Source organism: Falco peregrinus, chromosome 10, assembly GCF_023634155.1.
Source record: "Falco peregrinus isolate bFalPer1 chromosome 10, bFalPer1.pri, whole genome shotgun sequence".
NCBI lineage: Eukaryota > Metazoa > Chordata > Aves > Falconiformes > Falconidae > Falco > Falco peregrinus.
In genome coordinates, this window is record NC_073730.1 from 32,228,599 (window position 1) to 32,242,924 (window position 14,326).

A 14,326-nucleotide genomic window follows, 5' to 3' on the forward strand; every position below is an offset into this window, starting at 1 on the left:
AACAAGCAGAAATAATGATATTCAACCACAAGTCTGCATAGTCAGACTGAGCTTAATTTCTGATGCTCAGACTACCCTAAAGGAAAATTTTCCCTCAACAATTGTTCACAGAATAGGTTTTTCTTTAAAGCCTGGAGAACACTTCTAGAAGAAAATCTCTCTTCGTTTTGTATTGTGACATTATTCACTAAGCCAGCACGTGTTAAACTTCTGATAGCCTGTGTAAATTCCATATGCACATTAGTGCCTATGGCATTTCACAAAAGGTCAGGGTTGTTTAATTAGCAAGACAGTGAAGTGGTCTTTAAAATATTTTAAGACTTCTAAGTCCAAAATTTGATGTAAGAAATAACAATTTGCCTTCCCACATTTCTTCAGCATCTTACTTGGTCAGCAAGTTATGTTGTTATTCATTTCAAATTGGTAACCTCTTTCTGAAATGATGTTTTTCTTGCTGTATAGAAAACCCAGGACCAACCAGTGTCAAGCCTGCTTAGTCAGGTTGATGACTTTATTAACAAACCTGCTCACTGATCTTCCAAAGGATCGAACGTAACAGCTCTCTGAAAGGGCTCAGGAGTTCATCTGTGCTGGAAGAGCGAAGGGTCACAGGTGGGAAAGCGTCTCATCTTTGTGCAAGTTATCACAGTTCGAAGATTAAAAAAGAGAACCCCAAACAAGCTAAAGCACCCCTCTTGGGGAAGGGAATTACCAACACAGCAGGTGTGCCCTGGCTCATCCCACTATTTTAGGCGCAAAACTGAAGTACTCAAATTGGGACCGTAGCAGTCCTACGTACTTGGAAATCATTAGTGAGGGACAGGCCCTTCTGCAGTAGGTGCATATACTGAGCCCTTAAGAGCCCAAGTAAGACCATGTCAGATGCTTTGCACTGATGTGCCCACACTGGAAAGTCACTTTTAGGTGTGGGGAGTCAGTGTGGGTGCAGAGTTAGCACACCATAAATTCACACTGCAGCTCAGCTGGCTGGACTACAGCTGACTCGCTAACCATCCAAAATCCTCTCTGGCCCATGCAGGGAATAGGAATGCTCCTGCTGTGTGCAAGATACCTGCTCTGGACATAAATATTAGAGAAAGCATCTGAGCAGCCGTTAGTGCTGAATGCAGAGGAGAAGAGAGAGTTTTGGTTTGGGAGGTGAGAGTAGGATCGCAGGGTGGCAAGGGAGGTGATGCAAGGTTTGGGGAGACATAACCAGAGGATATGGCTGCTGGCCATGTGAAAAGTGAGGTAGTAAAACCGTTCTTGTCCTACTGGTCTTGGGGAGACAAGTCCAGAAGGACTCTTGCCCCTAGCCACCACATTTGTGAAAGTAACACTGACAGAATGGTCTCCAATGAGTCAGAGAGAGCAGCAACTATTTTCAAGGAGCAGAGTTTCAGCAGTGTTACCAGCAACTGCTGGAAAAAAAAGTCTGAGAAGGGGCCATTGGTAGGGACATCTTTTCATAGGGAAAAAAATAACAAAAACTTCCCTGTTATTTAAAGATTAAATAAAAGATGCTGAAGTTCCTGGAAGACCCTCAGCAGTGTATGCGTACCTTACTGCCAATGATCGAGCGAACTTCATCGTCCGGTGAGGTGGGGGTCCCAGATATATCTGGGTTGCTGTTACTGAGGCTCCGTGAGCGGTTCAAGTTAAGGCTTGCCGGTCGGACAGCAGATCGAGCCATGGTGGCATAATGCACCGATCCCCCTAAGCCACCAGGACCTACAGGGATGTACATCCTGTTAGATCAGCAGTCAGAGCCTTGATCCCATGCTGCTTTACACCAGCCCGATGCAGCAAACCCTTTGGATAACCGGTAGGTCTGGCCCATAAGGAAATCTTCCCTATGCCTTCCCCTGCCTGGTTCTCCAAGGCAAGCAGCAGGGAGAAAGAGGTGGGATTAAAAACCTGTTTTATCCACTGATCTGTGGGAAGCAGGAAGCTCCCTGTGGATTTAGGCAGCCAGTGTAAGGTATGTCTTTAGTTAAAGGGGTATTTTCCAGACTCCACACTTGAAAACCACCAAAGGACTGGGCACAGTTTTAAGTACAAAACCTTCTCAACACCTCTCAGAGGTTTTCCACTCCATGCAAGAAGCAAGTGCTGTGCACAACAGTCCTTCCAGAGCCTAGTTTTCTGTGGCTGTCATTCACACCACCTCTTCCCTCACACAGATATATCCCTTGTTCTCAGCAGAAGTGGAATTAATTTGTTTCCCTCCTGTACCCAGATTGTGTTTTCAAGTACTTCATGCTCTTCTGCCAGTGTTTCAACTTCTGCTGGAACTGGATAAAAGTCCAAAAGTACTAGCGAAGGAGACTGGGAAATGTGAGAGGCCAAGAGTGTACCACATCTGTCTAACCTGCCACAGAAAAAAAAACCCTAAAAAACCTAGCATTTTTCCATAATTTAGCCTCATGGCCTTTCAGGGGTGACACTGTTATTTAAGACCATCAAACAGTTAAATTTCTGACATAGCTAACTGTTATTAAACTCATCTTGTAAATGGCTACACTGGATCATAGAAGAAGTTAATAACAGGGCTTGGCAAGGAACCTGCCACACAGTTGAAGCTCAAGAAAACCTGCCAGCAAGCAATTTCTGCTTGCTTTTAACACACTGTGACTTGAAATAAAATGAAAAAAAAAAAAAGCTACCTGGTGATGGTGAGTTGGGATAGGTATTTGGTAGGCGAAAAACATAATAAATATAGGAGGCAAGAAGGCTGTTTCTGCCATGCTGGTCCTGGTTTCCATCCAAGTTCTTGTGAAGTCTGTTTATGATTGATGCCATCGCTTCAAAAGATGCTTGGCCCAGGTTAACTGAAAGTAATAAGTGAGGAGTTTGTTTTAGACTGCAGCAGTACCCATGAGCAAATCCTAAACACACACTTTGTCCACCTTCTAAAGGATAAATTGTGAAGCTTGTTAGAGTATAGCAAGCATTTCTCATGAAAAACTGAACCTGGTATTTGAACTGGGTCTAATAAAAACCTTGACAGGAAGACAGGTGTTGCAGTGATGTGGTTCCACTTTTATTAATAACAAATTTAATGAATTTAGGTCTGATTTCTGGAACCAGCCCAACTTTGGGTATCAACTGCAACGGTAACAAGATTAAATCCTTGCTTAATAGATGGATAATATCCTTTGGATATTTATCATACTTTTCGCAGTTCATGATTTCTTCCATTTAAGCCTTAGCCAAAATGTAAAAGATATCAAAAAGAACAATTCCATTGTGTTTTGGAAAAATGTCTGTTCTAAAAATGAGCACAGAAATCTACACATGGACCAAGGTAGATATTCTAAACAAATTAGGGATGAAGCAGACACCAGCTGGAGACTGTAAATCTTAGGTTTTTAAAAACTAGACACCCATGTCCTCAGTGCTCCATACAGACAAACCAAGCCAATACAGAGCACCTAAACAGTGAAAGAGCTTGAAAACATAAAATAAAAATTCAAGCAAAATTCTTCCCCAGAAAGATAACCCTTCTAAAATAAGTTATTGCTATTTCCAAAGCAGTCTTAGATACGAATATTCCATGTCCATGTCCAAAACATCTCGACTGCTATTTTAAATACTAAGGATCTAATCCTGACACCCACTTCAGACTTTTTTTGTACTGCCAGAGCATCGTGCGTAACAGGGAGCAAAGGGAGGGATTATTCGTGCTGACAGTATGAGATCCACAATAGCTACAGGAACACAGAGCATCTGCCTCTTCTTATCTTACCTACTTCAAGATTTTCCAAGGTGACTAGTAAGGTTGAAATTCTTACTTTCAGAATATCAGTATGGGACACCTGAAAAGGCTGCAGTGCTAGGAAAATGCTGAGCATCCAACTTATCAAAGTCAGGCTCCTTTCTGATGTCCCAGTTTGGACACCAAATTACTAGTCGTTCTTGGAAAACTTTGTATTAAATACTGTCCCTGTATGTATCACTACTGATCCGGATGCCAGCATGTTTTATTTGGAAGACACATGGTATATTAGCAGCACTAAATTAAAGCATAAAAATGGACTTTTTGATTTCTACATAAATGTGATAAAATTGGAAGTGTCAAAGTTTCAGCTATGTAATTCTCCATAAAACTTAAATAGAATACCTATTTGGCCTGCAATGACAGGAGGTCTTACTACCAGAAGAATCAGTTTGTCAAGCAGGAGATGAAGAAATCGCACTACCGGCTCCAGTTGAGAGGAATTTAGAGCTGAAATGCTGCTCTTCAGTTCATTTTCCAAGTTGTTTTCCATAATTCTCATGTCTCCTATTCGCACAGGGAACATGTGCTCATCCAGAGCATGGACAAGTGCAAAGAACTTGTCAAGATAAGGGTCCTACAAGCAAGCAAAAAAACCCCCAGTAATCAGCAAAAAGTTCCAAAAGTAACTCCACTTTCTAAGGATTTGTATCTCATGGATGGATTCTTTCCCTCCTTCTTCTGTCTGCCTATTTAATATCACCAAATTAGCAGAAACTCAGCATCTTTGAGAGTTCTGCCTGTACATCTAATTCAACTGATACCAGTTCAGAAATTGTCAGGGCAAAATTAGAGGACCCACAGACCAAGTATTCTTTGAAAAACAGACAAAAATGCACTAAAATCACGTTACTGTCTATAGCACAAATAAAATACACAGAAAACATCAAAATACGGGGAGTTAATAAAAGTTGAAACGATTAGTCAAAATCATTGTCATCTTTCTTTTCAGATCAAAGAAAGATGAAAAACACATCAAGAAACAGGAGGCAGGGGGGAAAAGGTAAAACAAGAAAACATCATACGCCTGGACTGTATGTTAGATCTGTTCTATTAAACACAACAGCCTGAGGGCTGAAAACACTGTTGGCCATTCAACCCTTGTGAATAAAGGCCAAACTGCTCATATTTTTAAGCAGAACTTCTCAAATATACTTACAGCAGAATATGGAATAAAAGGTCTGCTGGCTCAGAACTGAAAATAAGATTGTAATTTCTACAAGTAATTATAGTCTTCATAATATCAACTTTGACAGTCTTTCAACTGTCAAAAGGCTATCAAACTCTTTGTATTACAATGGCTGCTCTTAACATTTACCTGAGTGTGGAGGGATGATACAGCAACAACTTCTACATTGAAAACCCCTTTGTGGTTATCCACCCACTTCATGCCAGGGAGTGGAACCTGCAGGTTAATGGGAAGACGAGTGAGGACATGCCACAAGGCAGAGCTCTAGGCACTTCTAATTACAGTTGCCATTTCTTTTCCTTTTATTGTCAGATCATACACACATGCCCCCACACAAACACACATATCTACCTAAACTTAACAGTATTTAAGAAATAACTAACCTAAGAGTTAAAGATACACAGGCAGGCGCACGCACACACACACAAAAACACACATTCTCTCACTTTTTAACAGAAGTATTCTTCTGCTGATTTTCAGCATGAAGGACAACTCACCTCTGGAGAAAGCACTGAATAAGCCTGTGGTGGTTTTTCCAATGAAACAGGTAGGCAGAACTGACCAGTCTTTAACCGTCCATTTTGAAGCATTGGTATCCACTTTAAGGAGAAGGAATTAACAAAAGAAAAAACAAAAACATACACTTGTTAAGGCTTTCTTGAACCTTGCAGGCTTGATTGTCAAATTCTGAAATTCTACAATAGCATGTGAGTTAACAATGATGCTAAAAATTGTTGTTTATGAAATGGCCTATGAATATATCCTGTGCTGAAAAACATAAAGACTGAAAGCACTCACAGTGTATCCGACTGGAGTCTCCAGGGGGGTGTTTTGTTTTTGTTGGCAACTGACATGGTAGAAAGTAAAAAGCAGGTGGTGGTGATCGGTTAAAGTGGCTGGAAGCTTAATCTTGATTTCCTCATGAAAATCAGGTGATCTGTGCAGAGACCAGACACTCAGCTGAGTCATCAATACAAACAGTGTGGTTTACTACCTCACACTCAAGACCGAATCCTTTGAGTTAGAGTATCCGGAGGAAAGTAAGTATGTGGACTATTCTAAGGGATTAAAGCTTCACTTTCTCATCACCAAGGACTGGAAAAACTTCACATATGCATTTACAGTCCACAAAAAATGAAAGTAGCAGCCCCCTCCTCACACAGCCACTCTGAACCGTGCTGCTCCCCTTGAGCAAGATGTCAAGATGTCTCAAGATGGAGACTGCCCCAGCCCCCAGCCTGCAGGGCAGGATTTTCTCCCTGGTACAGCTACAAAGATTATCAACATGTTAAGGCCAGGTTCAGCACTCCTTACTTTGGCTGAAAAGAAATTATTTTCAAGACCAATTACTGCCAATCAGTAACTAAAGTCTAAAAGGCTCCAGCAAAATTACGAAGCACATTCTAACATGAGTTTATAACGTAAATCTTCATGACTACTAACTTGAAGCTTGTACTTACAGCATCTGCTGAGCTGGGCTACGTGCTGAGGATTACAGCCCCTGACACAATGTTGGTTTGTACCACAGCAAACAAAGACTCCGGCTCCTACTCATCGCAGAACTCCAACAACAGTATCAACTGACACTGCAGTTGTTGTGACTGCTGTCCAGAGAGTCATTGTTAAATAATTAACACTGAGACAGAGTCACTGGTGAGTTACTCCACTATTCACACTGGTAAAACTTCCTTTGGGTGCGATCACACTACCCATATGGAGCCGTGTCCTTTCACAAGTTGTCATGTGTTTTACCTGTTGTGATATACTACAGCTGTGTAGGCTTCTTTGGAAAATTCAGGACAGCTAGATTTGCCAAAGATGACCTGCAAAAAGGAAAACAACCACAGAAATCCCCCTATAAAGCTGTGCCAAGAATTTGTTCCATAATCTCAGAGAGTCGTTTACAGCTCCATTCACAAGTCCGTGCAGCTGTGTACAGTTACATCTGCTTGTTATGTGCCCCTTCACTTACATGCAGTTTTACTTAGTCACTGAAGAGTTCACAGTTTTAATAATCCCAGTTACACATGCACACATATATGGCTGAAGAACTGATGAATGTAACCACCCCTACGCAGATCTTCACCAGGTGTTGATCACTTCTGGCCCTGAACAAAAGTATAACTACCACCTTTAATTTTTCTGGCATAGAGGCAAAGATGCTATTCCAAATGCAAGGGTGTCCACCGCAAACATCTCAGGTTAAAGTACTAGCTACTGCAGTGTTACTTTGCAAACCGTATACAAACATACTCTTTGTTCTGAAATACTGTAATTTTATATTCCTCTGGACTTGTAATTTTTAGATTTATTTCTGTGAAGTTTTCTTTAATACAGTGATTTTATGACTGCAACACGTAATCTGCCTTATCGGCATGCAGCATTCCCATAGAGTGCAAAGTACTTCCCTTACCGGCATAGCATTGCTAGGGTCCTCTCCATACATGAACTGCACTTTTACTGTGATATTCCTGGCAGATCCTTGGCGGTTAGCAAAGTTAAGGCTCTGAGGATAAACATAAAGAAGATTCCTGCAAGAGACAAAGGCATCAGGTGAGCATCTCTATGTGAGAATGAGAGGGTTCACGCCTTTATCAATGCTATTACTTCAACATCTATGGAAACAGTCAAAGTGAAGGGTTTGACATTTTCCAGTAGCCAGGTGGTCTTTTCATCAACAAAAGTGCGCACCTGTATGAGCAATTTGATAATTACCACTTATTTTAGACATCAAAAGTCATAATTTTTTGAACTGCATAATATTGTTAAATAGTTCCTGTTTATATAGGTACATGAAAAATACATCTAAAAATTTTCCAGTGATTCTACAATCTAAGAAGTTAACGTGGAAAGAAAACATATGAATAAAGCAGCACTGAGAAGCGTTCATTTGCTCAGCACAGAGTGGCTGGTTCCTGTTAAACACCTTCCTTTGTGTGACCTTCCTTTCCCCCCCCCCCCTCCTTTTTTTTTTAAAAAAAATCTCCTTACATCGTGATGACTTCAGGTTACACCTCTCCTCTGCAAATGGATTAAACTAAATAGCTATCTGTAGCTTCAGCAGCTATGCAATCCTTGCAATGACTCAGATGGAACAGTGTCTCCAATTCCATGCCTGAATACCACACTTTGGGAAGGACGGGGACCAACTAGAAAAATCACATCTAAGAAGCCAGAATAGTCAGGAGCTTTGGAAAACAGCGGGGATGGCCAGACTGAACCAGGACTGTTTAGTTTTGAGGGAATGGCTGGTGCCACAGGTAATGACAACACTCCCAGGTAGCTAAAGAACTGCTGCAAAGACCAAAGTAATAAAGTGATCATCACATCCACAGGGAATATGACAGGATGTAATGGGCTGAAATTGCAGCACAGGAGATTTAGATTAGATAAGAGTGAAAATGTTCTGACTGTAAGGCTAGTTAAGCAGTAGAACAAATTGCCTGGGAAGGGTGTGAAATCTCCATTTTCTGGTAGCTTTTGAGGACATGTGAGGCCAAGACCTGTCTGGATCAGTTTATAGGCAACGTCAACCTTCACTGCAGGGTTGGGGGTAACATTTTGGAGGCCCCTTCCAGCTCCATTTCTCCCAGTCTACGATTACTTTCAATGCAAGAGTGACAAGATGTGAAATTCTGCGATATTTTCCGTCCTCTTAGCCCTGCTGAGCCCCTGCCAACAAAATGCAAGTTGGATTCACACATCGTTAGCAAAACCGTCCGCTGCAAGCCCCCGCCTGCCCTACCAGCAAGTAATTTATACCTGCAGAAAGTCCTTTGCATGTCCTTTTAGAGACAAAAAAAAAGTCCTTGAATGATTGCACTCAACAGACTCGATTATTCAAAGGAAATACACCTTCTTTTACCCCCGAACAAGTAAAGTGTATGAGTTCTTACACATCTTTTAAAAGTCTGCCTGGAAATCCCCTTTCCATCTCCCACACAGCCCTGCCCACCAGACCAGCATCATTCCCCCTTGGACATCCCAGCTTCTATGGCTCCAACAAGAGGAACCGAGAGGGATGCTCACCACAGGCTGCTCGGCAGCCCAGTGGTTCAGTGGGAGGTCCATGTCACTGCTTGGCACCTGCTAGGGATAAAAGACTGGCATGCTGCATTTTGCTCCAACAGTGAAGCAACAATTCTGTAACAAGCCCTGGTTTGTAAGGCAAGAGGAAAAAGAGGTTCCCTTCCCCTCTGTCCCCCTCGGGGAACTATTCAGTGAATCTGAACACAATTTGTAAGTAATTTCCAACTGTTCCTTGTCCCAGAGAGACAAGAGACAAGAGACAACAGATGGGCACAGAAAACTGAAGCGAGGAGCACAGCAGGGCAACATTTTAAGCATAATAAAGCAGCCATTACAGAGTGCTGGCACCAGTAGATTGAAAACAAAAAGACACTTTTTTTGATTGTCAGGGGGGCGGTAATTCGGTTGCTCAGTGAAGGCACCTGGCACCTTTTTCGATGCCATGGGTACCCAATGCGCACCGGGCTAGCAGTGGGTCAGTCTCCTGGCGGAGCGGCTGGGAAGGTGGGCTGCCCCAGGCTGCCTGCAATTGCACCAGGCATCAGGATCTTGTCAAATGAATCCCATCTGAGGACTTGGCTCCGATGGCCACTCCCTTCGCCCCCCAGTACCCAAGGGTACTCCCTTCTATAGAGGAACAGGCTAATCCTGGTCCTACAGAATTCCCTAAGAGTCTCTGAAGGAAAGGGTACCTCCTCCAGGTCTGTACCTGCACAGAGCAGCCCAGCTGTACAGCTCCAGGAGGCTACACGGGGCAGCATATGAAGCCAGGCTCTTTTCCACCCCTCCAGGCACAGGAATATGCTTAGCTGGCATGTGGGAATTTCTTCCCTTTCAAGTCCTTCATGGTGAATTAAGTTTTTGAATCCCATCCCCATTGGTCACTTTGCCTAATCAACGCTCTCTTACTATTTCAGAGGGGGCTTGTGCCGTTTTTGTTACTCTACTAAATTACTTTGTTCTGGCATGAATACATTTGCTCCTTGATGTTCTTTTTAAAATGAAAATGGATATGAAAATTTACTCTAAAATGTACATTGCTCATAAAACTTTTATTAAGTATTATTAGTGCTTAAGAGAAGGATTTAATGTATTTGTGAAGCCAGGCTACAGGATCCCTATATTAAAACCAGTCTTATGCTTAGGACTGATTTATGCTGAATAGCAGAGATGAGCCTAAACCAAGCTTGCAGTTCTCCTACCGCCTCTTCTGCCAAGGCTTGGCCTGCTGGGAGCAAAGGGGATGTTTCACCAATTTGATGCCACTCTAGGAAGAGGGTGCTAGAGACCTACAAGCAGACACTACAGCTGATGTTACGTGTCAGGCAGGGCTTTGCCTGCATTCATAACAAGCAGCACTGGAGGAAACACACAGGGTGCTCCCCCACTCACTGCCTCTCAAGCCCTTGTCACGTGAAAGGCTCAGAGGACAGTTATCCCACATTTCATCAGGAAGAAGCTCACCTTGCACAGATCCCACTGTAAGACAGGGGAGCAATGGATGCTTGCTCCTGTTCAGGCAGCTTCTCTCCAGAGGGCTTCCTACTACAGGCATCTTCCTTTTGTGGAAAATTTACACAGGAGGGGAAAAAATCCCCCAGCTTCCAAATCAGAACATGACCCCAAATGAAAAATCCTATTTTACCTTACCCTGCATAGGTAAAAGCTGTGGATCCTCCTGTCTACCATAAGCGCAGTTACAAGAGCCATGGAAAGAGACTGACAGCTGAAAAACTGATAGGAACATGATAAATCTCTTGAAGGAACCGATACCCCTGTCTAACAGCCACCCTGGCAGGCTGACTTCTTGGTTTCTCCTCTGTTACTCTCTCTCCTTTGATTCATTATCTCTCAAGTTCTCATCTTACTATTTGTGTGCACAAATACCAGGACTCAGTAGACTTTGTAGGGCACCAGAGGCGTAACCACCATCCTCTGAAAAAAAGTGAAACAACTTCTGTGCAAAGCGATGGTAGAAGCTGCCTCACTGCACAGGTGAGATGACAGGCATCAAAGTTGCTGGGCTTTTAAAGGCAAGGTAAGTAGCGTGGCACTGAATGTAGTCTTCAGAAATCAGGAGAGGACATCCCCAGCACTGTATTATATACAAGCAGTGGGAAGCAAGCGGAGAGAACAACCTTCTGGTGGGCCAGACATTGTGGGGAGGTCTCATATCACAGTGTTCAATTCTTTATAGAAGGGATAAAGGAAGGAGAAGGAATTGTCCATGAAAATAGCACTGCAAGGCCAACAACCATGCTAGGCATACACTGATGAAACAAAAGGACTGCCAGTCCTTACGCTTTCCGGTAACAGCTACTTCTTGATGATACTACTCACAGATTTCTATCGATAAAAGTTTCATCCAGAAGCTTTAAAGCCAAGGACTTGTGTCTGCATCTTTTATTAAAATGCTAAGCAAAACGCATTCAAAGCTTACACCATTATCTCAAACAGACTTCAAAAGTACTTTCACTTCCATAAAATGAATTACTAAAGGAAGGCAGCTTCCCAAGCCATGGAAATAATGGCACTGGCACTTCTCTAAATATTTATACAATCTGATTGCAGCCATTTTGCAAAATCCTTCATAAAGGTAATAAAATATTAAGAGCTGATCCTAACTCTTAAAGGGAATGTCTTAACTACTATGAAAATTTCCCTTTTCAGTAAAACCCAGAGACCTTTTTCTTTGCTTTATTTCTACTATAAAAATCATTTAAAACCCATTTAATCAGGGTCATAGAGGTGCACAAAAGATCTTCAGGATCATGTTTGTTATATACAACTTTCCTTGACTAAGCTAACAGTTCTCAGAGGCTGGATTCCCACTTAGGGTTTCTACAGCCCCTGAATCTTACAGCTTAATCATATCAGAAGGTTTTCTACCCTCTGCTTTCCTGTGTCCTGCTTTACTTATGGATTCTGTGACTGTTGTGACATCTAAAGGTGGTATTTTGTAGCGAGGTTATCACTGCCTGACTTCATTGGCATTAATATGGAAATGTGCTTGGCAGCTATTTGTGGGTTTTTAATATTTGACATCAGAGCATTTTGACTGGCTTTCCCCTTTGGAAAACAAACCTTTCTAAAGGGTGTCCTGTCTGAGCAGTGTCCCAGCACAAGCAAGCTCCTGTAGCTTGCCGAGTTACTGTGTGCTGGCTGAGCCACGACAACTGCAGCACAGGAATACGCAGTAAAGTTATCGCAGGAGCTTCTCAAGCTGTAGAAACCTAGTAAAACGTCTGATCTCCAGTTGCTTGGGCACTGCTATTTATTGAGTAACCTATATTTTTCTGAAGACTAAGCCAAGAATAAACATTTTCTGGGGTGATGGGATTAGGAAGAATTCAAAAGTATTTGAGACAAAACAGAAAGACTTCTAAGAAATAGCTAAAACAACAGAAAATTATTCATTTGATACCCTGTAAAACCAAAGCCATGAAAGTACTTTGAAGTGGACTGCAGAAAGTCTATACCTTTTTTTCTGGTTTGGTTTGTGGGGGTTTTTTTCTTAATTTTGCAACCAGTTCTTCAAGTTTTGCAGCTCAAAGTCCCTGTGTCAGATGCCAGAGGCTGGATTTTGTTCCCCTATTTAAGAGCAGTGTCAGGGCCAGCTAAAAACTGTACCTAAACTTTGTCTAAAAACTCCAATGAGTTTCCTACAGAAAACACAAATCCTTCAAAAACACATGCTTATCTTACTTTTTTTAAACACGGGAAGTGTTTATTAGCAGTATCAGTACTATGTATCTTGGTCTATCACTCAAAGCAAAAACTATCAAACAAACCTTTCACAGTTAAAGTGTTAAGAACCCTAACAACTTCCCAGAAATGTACAATATAAGAGCCATAAGTGCCACCCAGATCCTGCACATGCTTTTTTTTTTTTTTTTTTACCTCATTTGAACAGCTCTTCATAGATTTCCATTGATATTGCCAAATGAGAAAATTCTGCAGGAATGATGACTTAATGCAAAACCTCCAGGACGACCACTGTCCCATGAATAACCCTAATTGTTCTAACACTTTTTCTAACAGAATTTTAGTAGTGTTGAGTAAATATTGATTTGATGAGGTTCTTTAGAAACTAATCTAAAAAAAATGCAATTTTAATAGGGCAATAGGGCATGACAGCCTTCCACTGAACAGCTTCTCACAGACTAGAACCTCATGGACATCCCTTGTGAAAGCAACCAACTTTGTCAAAGCTAGATCTCTGGAAAAAGCCCTATGCCACACAGATCAGGGAATTGATCATAAACAGTCATTATCACAATAAAATTAAGAATTAATAGTGATTAGCCTTCGAGCCCTACTTACCAGACTTTCACATATGGAGTTAAAGTGCCGATAAAAAGGCAGAAGCAGAATGATTAAACTGTGTTTCATTTTAACAAAAGTCCCTGCTCAGTTCTGTGTCTCTGTGTAGACTGAGCTTCCCAACTGCATGGCTAGAATATTTTTACTTTGCTCTGCCTGATGACACACCTACCCTGCCCCACTGCAATACCACTGAGAAGCACATGATTTAGGAAGGCTCCCCAATGGCCGACACCAATATAATACTTACCCACTGAATAAACAGCATTAACCATAATAAAGCTGAATATCAACTCCCAACACAGAATAACACATATAAGTTTGTGTATAACTTTCAACCTATGAGAAGCTCCAGTGCAGTCACTGGCAGTCTTGGGTTGTCAACTGCTGTATGTCTAAGCTTCAGAGAAGAAACAAATGCACAGCCTTAATTCCCTCTCATTTCTCCGCACTAAACTTTGCTCCCACTGCTCACCTGGAGATCTGACAGTGGCATGAGCTCTGGGACACAGCATGAAGTCTTAGCACTTTGCTCACCTCTTGGCTGCTTGTTTACATCCTGAATGCGTTCAACCAGTCAGACTGCAATGAGTTACTTGTGTTACTTTAGAAATGAAGGGGTCATCGTGTTTTCATCCATGCACCAAATATTCAGTACAAAATAAATGATCAGCAAGTGAACGGATGTACATGAGCTATAATGAACAGCCCATGACCAAACTCCTCATTTGCCTATAGCCTCCCAGGCTCAAATGAGTACTTAAGCAAATAACTTCTCCATCACATGTTACATCTGCCAATGGTGAGCAGATAATGCCCAGCCTCAGGTGGCCAGGCTCAGCTAACTATGGCTTTACAAAAGTTGTCAACAGAGAACCAGACAGGTGTTTAGCTGGTGAGAGCCATTCTTCCTGCATCTTCCACCTGCACATTTCCGACCTGATTAAACACAAGCTGCAAAGAATTGAACAGAACTAGGTGAGCACTTGGGTATCTGCATGGGCCTG

At 42.0% G+C, this 14,326-nt stretch overlaps 1 protein-coding gene across 8 annotated transcripts in view; it reads right to left on the bottom strand.

Moving 5' to 3' along the window:
• DOCK7 (dedicator of cytokinesis 7) overlaps positions 1 to 14,326 on the bottom strand; it is a 106,999-nt gene that overhangs the window by 38,542 nt on the left and 54,131 nt on the right. For 7 of the 8 annotated variants that reach the window (XM_055815165.1, XM_055815164.1, XM_055815163.1 and 4 more), the window contains exons 15-22: positions 7,381 to 7,498; positions 6,720 to 6,790; positions 5,766 to 5,904; positions 5,465 to 5,566; positions 5,097 to 5,183; positions 4,124 to 4,355; positions 2,667 to 2,831; positions 1,562 to 1,731 (exon numbers count right to left, since the gene is read on the bottom strand). In XM_055815165.1, coding sequence (XP_055671140.1) covers positions 1,562 to 1,731; positions 2,667 to 2,831; positions 4,124 to 4,355; positions 5,097 to 5,183; positions 5,465 to 5,566; positions 5,766 to 5,904; positions 6,720 to 6,790; positions 7,381 to 7,498 — 1,084 coding nt within the window. Of the gene's footprint in view, positions 1 to 1,561; positions 1,732 to 2,666; positions 2,832 to 4,123; positions 4,356 to 5,096; positions 5,184 to 5,464; positions 5,567 to 5,765; positions 5,905 to 6,719; positions 6,791 to 7,380; positions 7,499 to 14,326 lie in introns of those variants that run through there. The other variant, XR_008748997.1, reaches the window with a different exon arrangement.